Source organism: Gasterosteus aculeatus, chromosome 20 (assembly GCF_964276395.1).
Source record: "Gasterosteus aculeatus chromosome 20, fGasAcu3.hap1.1, whole genome shotgun sequence".
Classification (NCBI taxonomy): domain Eukaryota; kingdom Metazoa; phylum Chordata; class Actinopteri; order Perciformes; family Gasterosteidae; genus Gasterosteus; species Gasterosteus aculeatus.
This window is the reverse complement of record NC_135707.1, coordinates 20,634,096-20,646,843: the sequence shown is the minus strand read 5'-3', so window position 1 is coordinate 20,646,843 and position 12,748 is coordinate 20,634,096. Positions and strand designations below refer to the sequence as shown.

General features: G+C 45.4%; 1 protein-coding gene across 1 annotated transcript; it reads right to left on the bottom strand.

The window, feature by feature from the left end:
• Window positions 1-329: 329 nt before the first annotated feature.
• LOC144389462 (zona pellucida sperm-binding protein 3-like) lies at window positions 330-2,171 on the bottom strand. The gene is made up of 10 exons (XM_078094157.1): window positions 2,061-2,171; window positions 1,803-1,969; window positions 1,623-1,723; window positions 1,459-1,547; window positions 1,197-1,377; window positions 1,018-1,123; window positions 841-926; window positions 666-757; window positions 510-586; window positions 330-431 (listed from the first exon to the last, which is right to left on the bottom strand). The coding sequence occupies exons 1-9, from the start codon at window positions 2,137-2,139 to the stop codon at window positions 522-524; spliced, it is 966 nt and encodes a 321-aa protein (XP_077950283.1). The 5' UTR covers window positions 2,140-2,171; the 3' UTR covers window positions 330-431; window positions 510-521.
• Window positions 2,172-12,748: the final 10,577 nt, after the last annotated feature.

Sequence of the window (12,748 nt, the reverse complement as noted above, 5' to 3'; positions counted from 1 at the left end):
TGTATGAAAGTCAAGACTGGATGGCCATTTAAAAAGAAATTATATATATATATATAAGAATTTTACATTTGTTCATTAGGAATATCCGCTAAAAAGAAACAGATCATTTAGTGTATCAAGGCAGTTGCATTGCTTATTTTACCAGGACAGGCACAAATAACTACAAGTCACATATAATCATTCTGAGAGTTTAAATTTAGTATTGAAAATTTCTATGAGTGAAGCACTATTGTATCAAGTGCTAATTAGACTGACATGTTGACAACAATCTAAGATTACAAAAAACTCCTTGAAATAGAACACCATTAAAGACAATTACACAAGCTTAATATGAGAGCTTACATCTTTAATTACAATCGGAAGTCCAATGGGCATCAAGCTTTAAACAACCGAATAAAATTGAAAAGGTGAAGGTGCAACATAATTAAATCCTGTTGGAGAACACAAGAGAAGGTTAGGTTGTAGTAGAGTGTAAACGTTTAGCATTAATACAAATTTAAAAAAGTTACCCGTAGAAAAAGTCAAGAAGTCTCATCAGTAATGGTAAGTGGACCAAGGACTGCTTTTTGTGCCACTCCATGAGTCCCTGTTTGAAAACAATGATCAAGTTCACATCAAAACTAGACAAGTTGAAGCAGCAGTCAAATAGTCAATTAGTCAAATACCTGATTCTATACTCCTGGTCCTCCTGGACTTGCAGTCAGAGTCACAGCAGTCACAGAGAGTGCTGTATGCATAGTTGTCCAGCAGCTCCCAGCTGAGTTCATGATTGAGAAGAGGCAGACAATTATTTACCATCATGGAAGTCAGACTACTCGTGAATGGTTAAGATATTGTTACCCATGCGCTTTGACATAGTGGCAGGCCTTCTTGGTGCTGTCAAGACCATTGGGGTCCCAAGCCACAAGTTTACAGTGGATGAACACCTGTTATGTAGAGTACAGAGGTTGAGGCAGAGTTGGCTTCCAGTTGTGACAATAAAGCCCTGAAACTAAAACCTGCCCAATTTGGAGTTACCTCTTGACCAAGACCAAACCTAAAGGCCTGAAGGGATAGTTGGAGCTCTGAGGACTTCTGCCTTGGCTCAAATTTGGAGCCAGACATCCTGCTGTCCACAAGACATCTGGAAATAAAGTAAGGTTTCACATTTAAGTTCTGGACAACATGAAAAGAATGATCGGGTGAAACACGATTACCCCTTATTGGCGATTATTGGGTACACAGGGCTGTCAGGCTGCAGCTCCGGTGTGGTCGCCGCTACGCATTCCTCGAGAAGCAGAAGCAAGGGCTGATGGGTTTTCTGTGACACGCTGGCCATGATCGGGATAAAGGAGCCCAGAGCGAAGGTAGTGGACTCAGCGGGGCCTGAGAAGTCATCTACAGCAGTAAAGAGTAGTCATTATGCTACACATCACCTTAAGAGCCACCATATACAGAAAGGTCTTACTTTAAACCCACCATTCATGAGGCCAATGTGGAACACTAGATGTCCCACACCGTGTGTACTGAACACAGGGTCATAAATCATGGGGTACCAGTCTTTAGGCCTGCAACAAAAAAAAAAAAATAAAGCAACTGCAGCCATTTGACTCAACAGTCGATGTTGTAGAATAAACACCCACCTTGCAAATGCACAGACAACAGGATGAGTGAAGGCCAGAGATTGGGAGTCAGATGAACCGTAGGTCAGGTCATTGCTGTACATCAAGTGCTCACCAGTTACCTTAGAGAGACGAATGTCAATGAACCGCAAGAAACAGACTCATGGTTTGAAGGGTTATATTAAGGAAGGTTCTACGCACAAGTCTCCTGAAGTTACAGTCATTGAAATCCACTCTAAAAACAGCCTGGGTGGCAGAGAAGCTGGTGGGGAAGCAGCTTCCCAGACGGAAGAGCGAGAGATCAGCCTGGGATTGGCCCTCCGTCCACACCACCGTCACAGAGTCGGGCCTGCAGTCCAGCTTCATGTCTGGAAAGGGGAAAAGCACAAGGAACTCAAACTCGTTCTATCTAAGGAATCAAATCACGTACCTTCATGCACCATTTTGTTACATCTTTACCTGCATAGATCAACATGGCAGCAGCCAGGCTCAAAACCACTGCTCGTTGCCAAAAGAAAGCCATCATGACTGGATACATGCTCCTGGGACTGTGAGGGTTTTTATTCCTTGTCACCGGGGAACATTGATCAAGAAAACCTCTTTCACCTGGTGTGTGTCAACAGTCTCAGGTGCAAAGGCCATCGGACCGATTGCAGCTCATTACACAGTGTTTCACTTAGATGAAGCTTGATCAGCTGCACGTGAGCAGGTTTTGTGGAAAGATTTTCTCTTTATGCATAAAACGATCTTAAAATGTTTCATAGTGCAACGTAATCAAACAACCTGAAACTACTGACCAGTATTTATAACAACCATGGCGCGTTGATTATACGCTGACACAACAACTTGAGCAGTCGGGTTCATCAAAGGAGCCAACTGCCCCACTGACTGACTCTCATCCCACCGGTCACTCCCTTCAGACTCCACATGCACATACACTATTTCCCGTGTCCCTTTCTGTTCATTGGTACACTTTTAAAAAAACTTTTAAACATTTATTCCTTTATTTTTAAACATATTTTATTTTGGTGTAGACAGGTCAAACTGCTCCCAGCTGTACAAGAATACATGTACAAAATATTTCATCCTCTATATATATTTATATATGATGTCTCTCAGCCTGGTCAACCGTCTGTACTTTTTTTTCCCGGAGGGGTGTACAGATCTATTATTTATTAAAAAAATAAATTAAAAGGTCACATGCACGAGCAAAAGTAGATTACTATTACTACTTTTACCCTTGAACACTGTCGTTAAATATCTCACCCAATATAATACACCTGAAATCAAATACTTCTCATCAAAGTACAACAATACATAGAAAATGTTAGTGTTCTTCTTTTATTTTCTCCTATACAACATCTCAAACAAAACAAAGGTATCATTGGGCGTTCACCCAATAAGGGGCCTGTTGAGAGCCAGGTGGCGTCAGTGAGCAGACTGAACCCAACAAAGCAACACACAACTCAGACAGCAGCAACACAATGACATCAAGTGAACAAAATCGCAGAGTGAAAAATCCACACACAAGCAAACTTTTTGTATTTTTAGGGATCCTTCATAAATCATTTGGCAAACGTTGCTCAGCTTGGTCAGTGACCCAACCAATGACTCTCCACGTACCTGAAACATCCTGTTTCCTGTTCCTTTTATGTGTCCACTTCCTGTCCTCTTGTTCCACCTTGAACGTTTTAATTAACAGACACAAATGTTTCAAAGAAAAGAATAAGTGATGCACTCCACCTCTTTCTCTCACACAAGGAAAAGCACATTGAAGCTCACTTGTGTGCTGTACAACAATTACACAAGCCGGTATAAACATGGGAGAATATAGTCTGGTGGGAGAGCCCCAAGAAGCCTTCAACATGTGAACATTGTTCGACAAAATGTGGGAAAATGGGTCAAAAGCTGAGCTAAGCAAAGCAGGTGACTAGTTTCTCCACACAGGATGCATCTTAAAGTTTTCATTGTGTATTTATGTATGTACATTTCAATAACTGTGTCCAATACGTTGTGTCATTCTATTTAATACACGTAACTTCATTTTCAAAGGTATTGTTTTATTTGTATGTATGGATTGCTTGAGTTGTTACCTTTTGAGAAATTTACTGAGAAAAAGTTAATGTGTCCAATACTTATTATGCATGAAAACAGATAAATAATTGTGACGGTTTAATTTTAAAATCCCTATTCTCACACAGGACACAGTAACGTTTCATCCGTACATGATGGACAGTTTTACACCTCATCACATGCAGGTCTCAGCTGTGATATCTGTGATTTAGTCCGGGGTGAGGCAATGAATGAAGACATGCTGAGGCCATAAGAGCAACATTGAATCAGGGCGGATAAACATTATCAAATATTTCTACCCTTCACACCAGTCACACTTGTCATTATATAAACTAAATAAAGTATTAAAGGTCATTTTACCAACAATATGAACAACTCTAAATGATATTGTTGTGATATAATAAACCAAACACGTATTAAAGCAGTTAACCTTTTGCATCGGTCTCATGAGGCCTTCTCCAACCAGCAGGTTAACAACAAAACGGTTAAATACTATTAAAAGAACTACGGGTCAGCAGGAGACCTTGTACTGGCGGGTTGGCCTATCAGAGGCTCTCTCTCCGTGTGCGGGCCTATCAACTCAGCTTTTGTCGAGAACGGACAAAGAGCAGAGGTTCTTCACAGGCGGCAGACATGGACAGTCTGAACAACAATAAAGGAGAACACGAGCACAAATCATCAGCAATACACAATTCCTTTTTTCTACATGAACATTGCATACGTGTAACATATCGACAACTAAATGGCTTTACATTTATTGATGCAATAGGATGAAACCCAAGCATGTGTATCCATGATTGTATCCCTGTCATGCAAAGGATGTTTCCCCAATGTGGCGGGCGAGGGGGGGGGGGGGGGGGGCTCTGATATCTGGCTCATTTGAAGTGTTGATGGGCAAAAAGCCACAAAAGCTGAGTTAATAAGCAATTTAGAGCTTTAGACCCGGTCCATGATGAAAGTTTAATTATATCAACACAAATCTGCTGTCATATACTCTCCCCTTTTAATCATTTCCCACTGTCAGCAGAGGCCGAACAAAACCACAACGCTAATCCACCTGATTGACATCTCCTACTAAATTGGCTGGGAGAAGGACTGGAACATGAGGGCTCTCCTCCTCCTCTGGTGCTTTGTGTGGAAGGCAGAATGGCGTCCTGGAGCACACACACAGGCAGTGTTGGTGTATTCTTCAGGTCGTTCTTGGTCACTCTTGTAATCAACATCACAATCAGAATTCACACCAACCCTTTGAGATGAAACTGCAGAGCTGCACGCACAGCAAATGAGGCTACGGTTCATGTTTCTTTGCATGAGTCATAACATTTTTCTCTAGTGTGCTTTGCTTCTGTCTGTGAGAACATGTGTGAGCCTGGGTAGAGTAAAGTTACATGAATATTTATTTTATTGTTCTGACGCAAAATGCATTGCATGCACAGGTCATTTCTAGTAAGCATAGCGCACTCTTACTTCTTTAACACCGAGTTGTACAGATTGGATTATACTTAAACCTACATTTCTGGGTTTGTTATTTAATTTAATTATTCTGAGAGAAAAAATCCTTGAGCAAAAGTTCAATTTTTAGAGGTGGATTGTGAAACACTCACAAATAAAGTAAATGTGAAAAGTGGCAGGTGGTGCAGTTGGGATTAGTGGTTTAAAATGATCTTAAAATGATACCAGAACTTCACTAACAGCCAAAAAGAAATAGGAATGATGTGAGATGGTCAAGCTGCAGTTCCGTGCCTAGAACGACCTTTTGTATGAACCGAAGACGGTTTAGCTTTTGCGAGTGGAAAGATAATAGCAGAGCTTCAAACGGGCAACAGAGAAGGCCGGATTCATGTTTTTATTTAAAATCCAATGAAATGTTTTGCAGTTGGAAAAAAAAATTGTTTGAAAATCATTTGAGACCAAATACAATGTCATGTAAAATAATTAATATATTTTAATAACATTTTTAATTATTATAAATATACTGTACAAACTTTAATTAATATAACAAGCTGACTAATTAAATCTGGATTAAAATCGTTTGACAAAAAGTTGCCCATTCACTATTTTAACAAAGCGTTTGAGTTCTTGCATCTCATCAGAAGAAAGTCACCGTTTTTTTGAGGCATTACTAAAGTAAAACTACAATCTAAAGATGAATAGTTCAGGCCCAGAATGTATGTTTGTAGTGTAATGAAGTTCAAAAGACCCGGCTAGTGGCCCACAGGTGATGTGAGCTTGAGACTTCTGCTTCAGGCTTAATGAAACTGCTTCGTGGTTCCATTCGAACAAAACCAGATAGTGAAGCAGCGTGTTGTCACTTAAAACATCGGCCGTCATGGCGAAGGGGTAGAGAGGCTGCAAGGTTATTGGTTCGAGCCCCGACTGCCCCACGTCGAAGTGTCCCTGAGCAAGACACCTAACCCCTAATTGCTCCCCGGGCAAAATGTAAAAAAAAAAAAGCCATGGGTTAAAAATGTAACATTTAACATTTCACACATATTAAGTGGGAAATGAACTGTGCTTGTACATCTCTTTTAGTCGTCATACCCTAACCCAACCATACTCACCCATCAACAACCAACATGCGTAACATGCACAAACCGCAGCCGCAGCTACGGGAGCTATTTTGGATTAAGCGTGAAGACCGGAGATCGAACCGCCGATCCTCTGTTTGAATAAGGACCCGCTTTCCACTGAGCCACAGTCGAATTAATGGATGCATTACAATTTTGACATTTACGTGTAGTTGGTGAGTTCAGTGATTATTCAAATTATAATAATGGAGTACATATAATAATATTAATGAAGATACTGTTCAGCTTTTGGGGCAGTATTTGTAATACGTCACATAAAGTAGGCTACTCTGAAACGATATCAGCCAAAGATCAACAACGTCTCACTCCTCGTTGGCTTTATTTCTTCCTCGGTGTAACACCTGACCGTACAGTCGACTCATCTGCTGCTGCATTGAGAGATTAAAAACTGATACATGATTGTATCCAGGTGTATGAATCTCATCTTTTCTGTTTGAGTGTGTTGCAACACTCTGTGAGATGGACACAGCTACTGATGCGTATTTACTGTGAGGCCTCTTCTCTGCTGCATGAACTCATTCTGCTAAAGCAGCACTGCCACCCCGTGGCGGATAGGAGACCATCTAGGCCCAGAAGGTAGTTTGTTCTGCACTCTGAGACACGAAGACATCAATCCCAATCTCCACCCTCACAGACTCCACCTAACTCCACCCGCTGAGTCTTTGAGGCTCTCTGGCAGACATTTACGATTTTACCGAAAGGCTGGCGCATGTTTCTGCGTCTGCATCGTCGTGCCGACGCACTGGTTTCACTTCCTGGTTGTAAAGTCTTGCGTGTGTTGCAGAGCGATTCACCTCCAGAACAACAGGTGGAGTAACATGTTTTGTTGAAGACGACCTAGAGAGTCACGTCTTTGTGTGTGGAAGTCGTTGGTTGCTTTATTTATTTATCATAGACTTTATTGCCCCGTGCATCGACACTGCTGCTTTTCATCAAGGACACATTTGTCCCGTATTTTCCTCCACGACTTTGTTCCCCTCGTTTGTGGAGATCTCCCTCCATGAATCAGAGGCCATCCGGCGTCCTTATAGTCCGCCAATGACGGCTTGTAGAAGTGCTCATATTTACGCATTTCTTCCCACAAAAGCTCTTCAATCTGATCCGTTTCTCCTAAACATTCTTCCTTTTAATACATTTCTGTATTAATGTAATGTGAGACTCCGTAAAGGACGTAGTTAGCAGACCAATCACAGCCAAAAATAACAAAAATAAGACAGGAAATAAACCCACACCGTGACATTCTGGTCTTTAGGAATCAGGAAACATTTATTGCCAACATATGTCAAACATACAAGGAATTTGTCTTGGCGGTTGGTGCGTGACAGTAGACAGTGTAACTATAGACAACAAGACAGCAGTGCACAAGTGATAAAATGAAATGAAATGCTAATGCTAATGCAATGGGTTAGTAGAATAAGGCTATGGGTTAGTATAAACCAAGAGAATAAAGTTAGAGTTAAAAATGTAAAATATTAAAATATTAAAAAAGTTAAAAAATATTAAGCATAAGGTGCAATAGCGAACGAGTAACAAAGTAACAAGTGACGACAAAGTGACGAGTGACGACAAAGTGAAAAATTACAGTTAAAGTGTCATGTGCAGTGTGAAGGGGAGTGACCGGTGGGACGTCAGAGTCAGTCAGTGGGGGACCAGGCTTTGTTGATGAGCCCGACTGCCGACGGGAAGAAACTGTTGGTGTGGCGGGAGGTCTTAGTCCTGATGGACCTCAGCCTCCTGCCAGATGGAAGGGGCACAAACAGTTTTTGTCCGGGGTGGGAGGGGTCGGAAACAATCTTTTTAGCTCGCTTCAGAGACCTGGAAGCGAACAAGTCCTGCAGGGACGGCAGATTGCAGCCGATCACCCTCTCTGCAGAGCGGAGGACACGCTGCAGCCTGCCCTTGTCCTTGGCTGTGGCTGCAGCGTACCAGACGGTGATGGAGGAGCAGAGGATGGACTCCATGATGGCCGTGTAGAAGTGGACCATCATCGTCTTTGGCGGGTTGAGTTTCTTCAGCTGCCTCAGGAAGAACAACCTCTGCTGAGCCTTCTTGGTGATGGAGCTGATGTTCAGCTCCCACTTGAGGTCCTGGGTGATGATGGAGCCCAGGAAACGGAAGGAGTCCACAATAGTGACGGGGGAGTCACACAGGGTGATGGGGGAGGGTGGGGCTCTGTTCCGCCGGAAATCCACAACCATCTCCACTGTCTTTAGAGCGTTGAGCTCCAGGTTGTTCTGACTGCACCACGACACCAGATGGTCAGACTCCCACCTGTAGGCGGACTCATCCCCACCAGAGATCAGTCCAATGAGGGTGGTGTCATCCGCAAACTTCAGGAGCTTGACGGACTGGTGACTGGAGGTGCAGCTGTTGGTGTACAGGGAGAAGAGCAGAGGGGAAAGAACGCAGCCTTGGGGGGAACCGGTGCTGATGGTCTGAGAGGCTGAGATGGTGTTTCCCCAGCTTCACATGCTGCTTCCTGTCAGACAGGAAGTCTGTGATCCACTTGCAGATGGAGTCGGGCACGTGCAGCTGGGAGAGTTTGTCCTGCAGCAGAGATGGGATGATGGGATGATTTCTACAATCTGTCGCACCTGACCTTCTTCCTTTCCTCGCCTGTCTCATCAACAACGCTCTGTCATCTGGCTGTTTTCCCAATTCTCTGAAGGAGGCAAGAGTCAACCCTCTCCTGAAGAAACCCACCCTCAACCCTTCTGAAGAAAACAACTACAGACCGGTCTCTCTTCTTCCCTTTTTGTCCAAAATCCTTGAACGTGCTATCTTTAATCAACTTTCCTCTTATCTCCACTGTAACAACCTCCTTGACCCCCACCAGTCAGGTTTCAAGGCAGGCCACTCCACAGAGACTTCTCTCCTTGCTGTCTCAGAGCAACTCCACACTGCTAGGGGTCATCGTGGCACAGGGGTTAGAGAAGGTGTGCTGGGAAGCACAAGGTTGGTGGTTTGAGTCCAGGCTCCCCCATGTTCCATGTCGAAGTGTCCCTGAGCAAGACACCTAACACCTAATTGCTCCCCGGGCAAAATGTGAAAAAGCCATGGGTTTAAAAAGTGTAATGTAAGTCGCTTTGGATAAAAGCGTCTGCTAAATGACCTGTAATGTAATGTAATGCTAGAGCCGCCTCTCTCTCCTCTGTCCTCATCCTTCTGGACCTCTCTGCTGCATTTGACACAGTCAACCACCAGATCCTTATTTCCTCCCTTCAGGAACTTGGTGTCACAGGCTCTGCTCTCTCCCTTCTCTCGTCCTACCTCGACGGCCGCACCTACCGGGTAACCTGGCGAGGATCTGTGTCGGAACCTTGTCCTCTTACTACTGGAGTTCCTCAGGGTTCCGTGCTGGGTCCCCTCCTGTTTTCGCTTTACACCAACTCTCTTGGCGCTGTCATTCGCTCGCATGGCTTCTCTTACCACAGCTATGCCGAAGACACCCAACTAATTCTCTCCTTCCCTCACTCGGACACCCAGGTGGCGGCTCGGATCTCTGCCTGTCTAACTGACATCTCTCAGTGGATGTCCGCCCACCATCTGAAAATCAACCCTGACAAGACTGAACTACTTCTCTTTCCCGGAAAAGATTTGCTTACCCAGGACCTGACAGTCAACTTTGGGAACTCCGTACTAACGCCCACTTTGACCGCTAAGAACCTCGGCGTCACGCTCGACAGCCAACTCTCCCTGACTCCCAACATCACTGCGACAACGCGATCCTGTAGGTACACGCTCTACAACATCAGGAGAATACGTCCCCTTCTCACTCAGAAGGCAGTGCAGGTACTGATTCAGGCTCTTGTCATCTCCCGCCTGGACTACTGCAACTCCCTCCTGGCTGGTCTCCCTGCGACCGCAATTCGACCTCTGCAGCTCATTCAGAATGCAGCAGCTCGACTGGTCTTCAACCTTCCGAAATTCTCCCACACTACTCCACTCCTCCGCTCTCTTCACTGGCTACCGGTGGCCGCCCGCATCCAGTTCAAAACATTGGCGCTCACGTACCATGCTGTGAATGGATTGGGTCCAGCTTACATCCAGGACATGGTCAAACCCTACATCCCGACCCGCACTCTCCGCTCTGCATCTGCAAAACTACTCGTCCCTCCCTCACTGAGAGCAAAACACTCGACTAGATCTCGACTCTTCGCTGTCCTTGCGCCGAAATGGTGGAACGAGCTCTCTGAAGACATCAGGACCGCAGAGAGCCTTCACATCTTCCGCCGCAAACTAAAGACACACCTCATCAGACTCTACCTCGACTAAAGACTAACAAATTGTTGCACTTAAATTGTACTTGTAACGTCACTCATCTATAGCAAATTGTAAATTGGCTTATTTGAGGAAATTGCACTTTCTTGTTTCTTGTTCTCCTGAGTTTGTACCCTATGGTTGAATGCACTTATTGTACATCGCTTTGGATAAAAGCGTCTGCTAAATGACATGTAATGTAATGGTGTTGAAGGCAGAGCTGAAGTCCACAAACAGGATCCTGGCGTAGGTTCCTGGGGAGTCCAGATGCTGGAGGATGTAGTGGAGGGCCATGTTGACACCATCGTCCACAGACCTGTTGGCTCGGTAGGCGAACTGGGTCCAGGAAGGGGGTCAGTGAGGGTCTTCAGGTGGGACAGGACTAGCCGTTCAAAAGACTTCATGACTACAGAGCGACAGGCCTGTAGTCATTGAGTCCTGTGATCCTGGGCTTCTTGGGAACAGGGATGATGGTGGAGGCCTTGAAGCAGGCTGGTACATGGCATGTCTACAGGGAGGTGTTGAAGATGTCAGTGAACACCGGAGACTGTATTCACCACAATGCTTCAGGGTATGAGGGGAGACAGAGTCCGGACCGGCTGCCTTACGGGGATTTTGTCTTTTAGACCCCGTGCAGACGGACTCTAGTTTGTCTGAACCCCGTGAACCCCGTCTCCGGATAGCCCTATGGCGCAGACGAACGCACTGTATCCGCACTCCGTATCCGCACTCCCTCGAATCGGGGGTCCAAAGTGAGTAAACTCGAAATCCGATCGCTGTTGGTGTTCGTCTGCACGCTATCCGCATACCTAATCGGATTCCCCCTCGTGATTACATCACGTGATTGCATGCAATCCAACCCAGTCGTCGTCTTCTTCTTCTTCTGTGGAGTTTTCGTTTGTATACGGCGCGCATGTCTTATACGCTGTCTGTAGCACCTAAAGCGCCACCAACAGGTGTGGGGGATGTACTACAGTGGAGTCAATCGGATTCACTGGGTTCATGTGCACACAATTTAAAATGTGGGTAGGTGTGAAAAATGAACCCGGGTTCAGCCAAGTACGGTCCGTCTGCACGGGGTCTTAAAGAGCCGGTTAACGTCTCTCTGCAGAATAGAGAGGGTCGTTGCTGGTGGGGGAGGGGAAGGTGATATAGATGAAGAGGCGTGAGCACCTGATGGGCTGGGGGAGGGAGGGGAGCGGGACTGCAGCAGGTTGGTGGAGCTGTGGGGGATGGGATCAGGACATTGTCTTTCGAATCTGCAGTAGAACTCATGCAGCTCGTCTGCCAGGCGGAGGTCATTCATGGAGTGGGGGTTTTTTGGCTTGTAGTTGGTGAGGTGTTTGAGGCCTCTCCAGACCGAAGCAGAGTCACTTGCTGAGAACTGTTGTTGGAGTTTCTCAGAGTACGGTCGTTTAGCATCTCTCACCGCCTTGCTAAACTTGTATTTTGCCTCTGTGTACAAGTCTTTGTCCCCACTCCTAAATGCCTGATCCTTCTGCAGGCGTAGTGTTCCGAGTTCCGCTGTGAACCAGGGTTTGTCGTTGTTGTAACTCACCCTGGTGCATGATGGTACACAGCTGTCCTCACAAAAGCCGATGTAAGAAGTTACAGCCTCTGTGAACTCATCCAGACTTGTCAGTAGCAGTCCTGAAAACATCCCAGTCTGTGCAGTCAAAGCACGCCCGAAGATCCTCCAGCGCCTCACTGGTCCACTTCTTGAATTCCCTCACCACAGGTTTGCAGAGCTTTAGTTTCTGCCTGTATGCAGGAATCAGATGGACCATGACGTGGTCAGAGTGTACCAGTGCAGCACGAGGGGCGGCGTGATAAGCCCTGCTTACTGTGGTGTAACAGTGATCCAGCGTGTTCTCCTCTCTGGTGGGGCATTTAATAAACTGTCTGTATTTAGGAAGTTCATGGGTGAGATTACCTTTGTTAAAGTCCCCGAGGACAATAACTAAAGAGTTCGGGTTGGTCCGCTCCACACGCCGTATCTGGTCGGCGAGTGTCTGCTGTGCCCCGTGCACGTTGCCCGCCGGCGGCATGTAAACACCGACCAGGATGAATGAAGCGAACTCACGGGGGGAATAAAAGGGTTTGCAGTTGATGAAGTAAGTTTCCAGATCAGGAGAACAGTGTTTTAGCATCACCGTTACGTCGTTGCACCAACTGTTGTTGAAATAGATGCAGATTCCTCCACCCTTTGTCTTGCCGGAGAGCTCC

Coding starts and splice junctions, on each gene's coding strand:
- LOC144389462 (XM_078094157.1), bottom strand. CDS start 2,139: ATGTATCCAGTCATGATGGCTTTCTTTTGGCAACGAGCAGTGGTTTTG. Junction 1,724..1,802: donor ACTGTAACTTCAGGAGACTT/GTGCGTAGAACC, acceptor CGTCTCTCTAAG/GTAACTGGTGAGCACTTGAT. Junction 587..665: donor GACCAGGAGTATAGAATCAG/GTATTTGACTAA, acceptor GTTTTCAAACAG/GGACTCATGGAGTGGCACAA.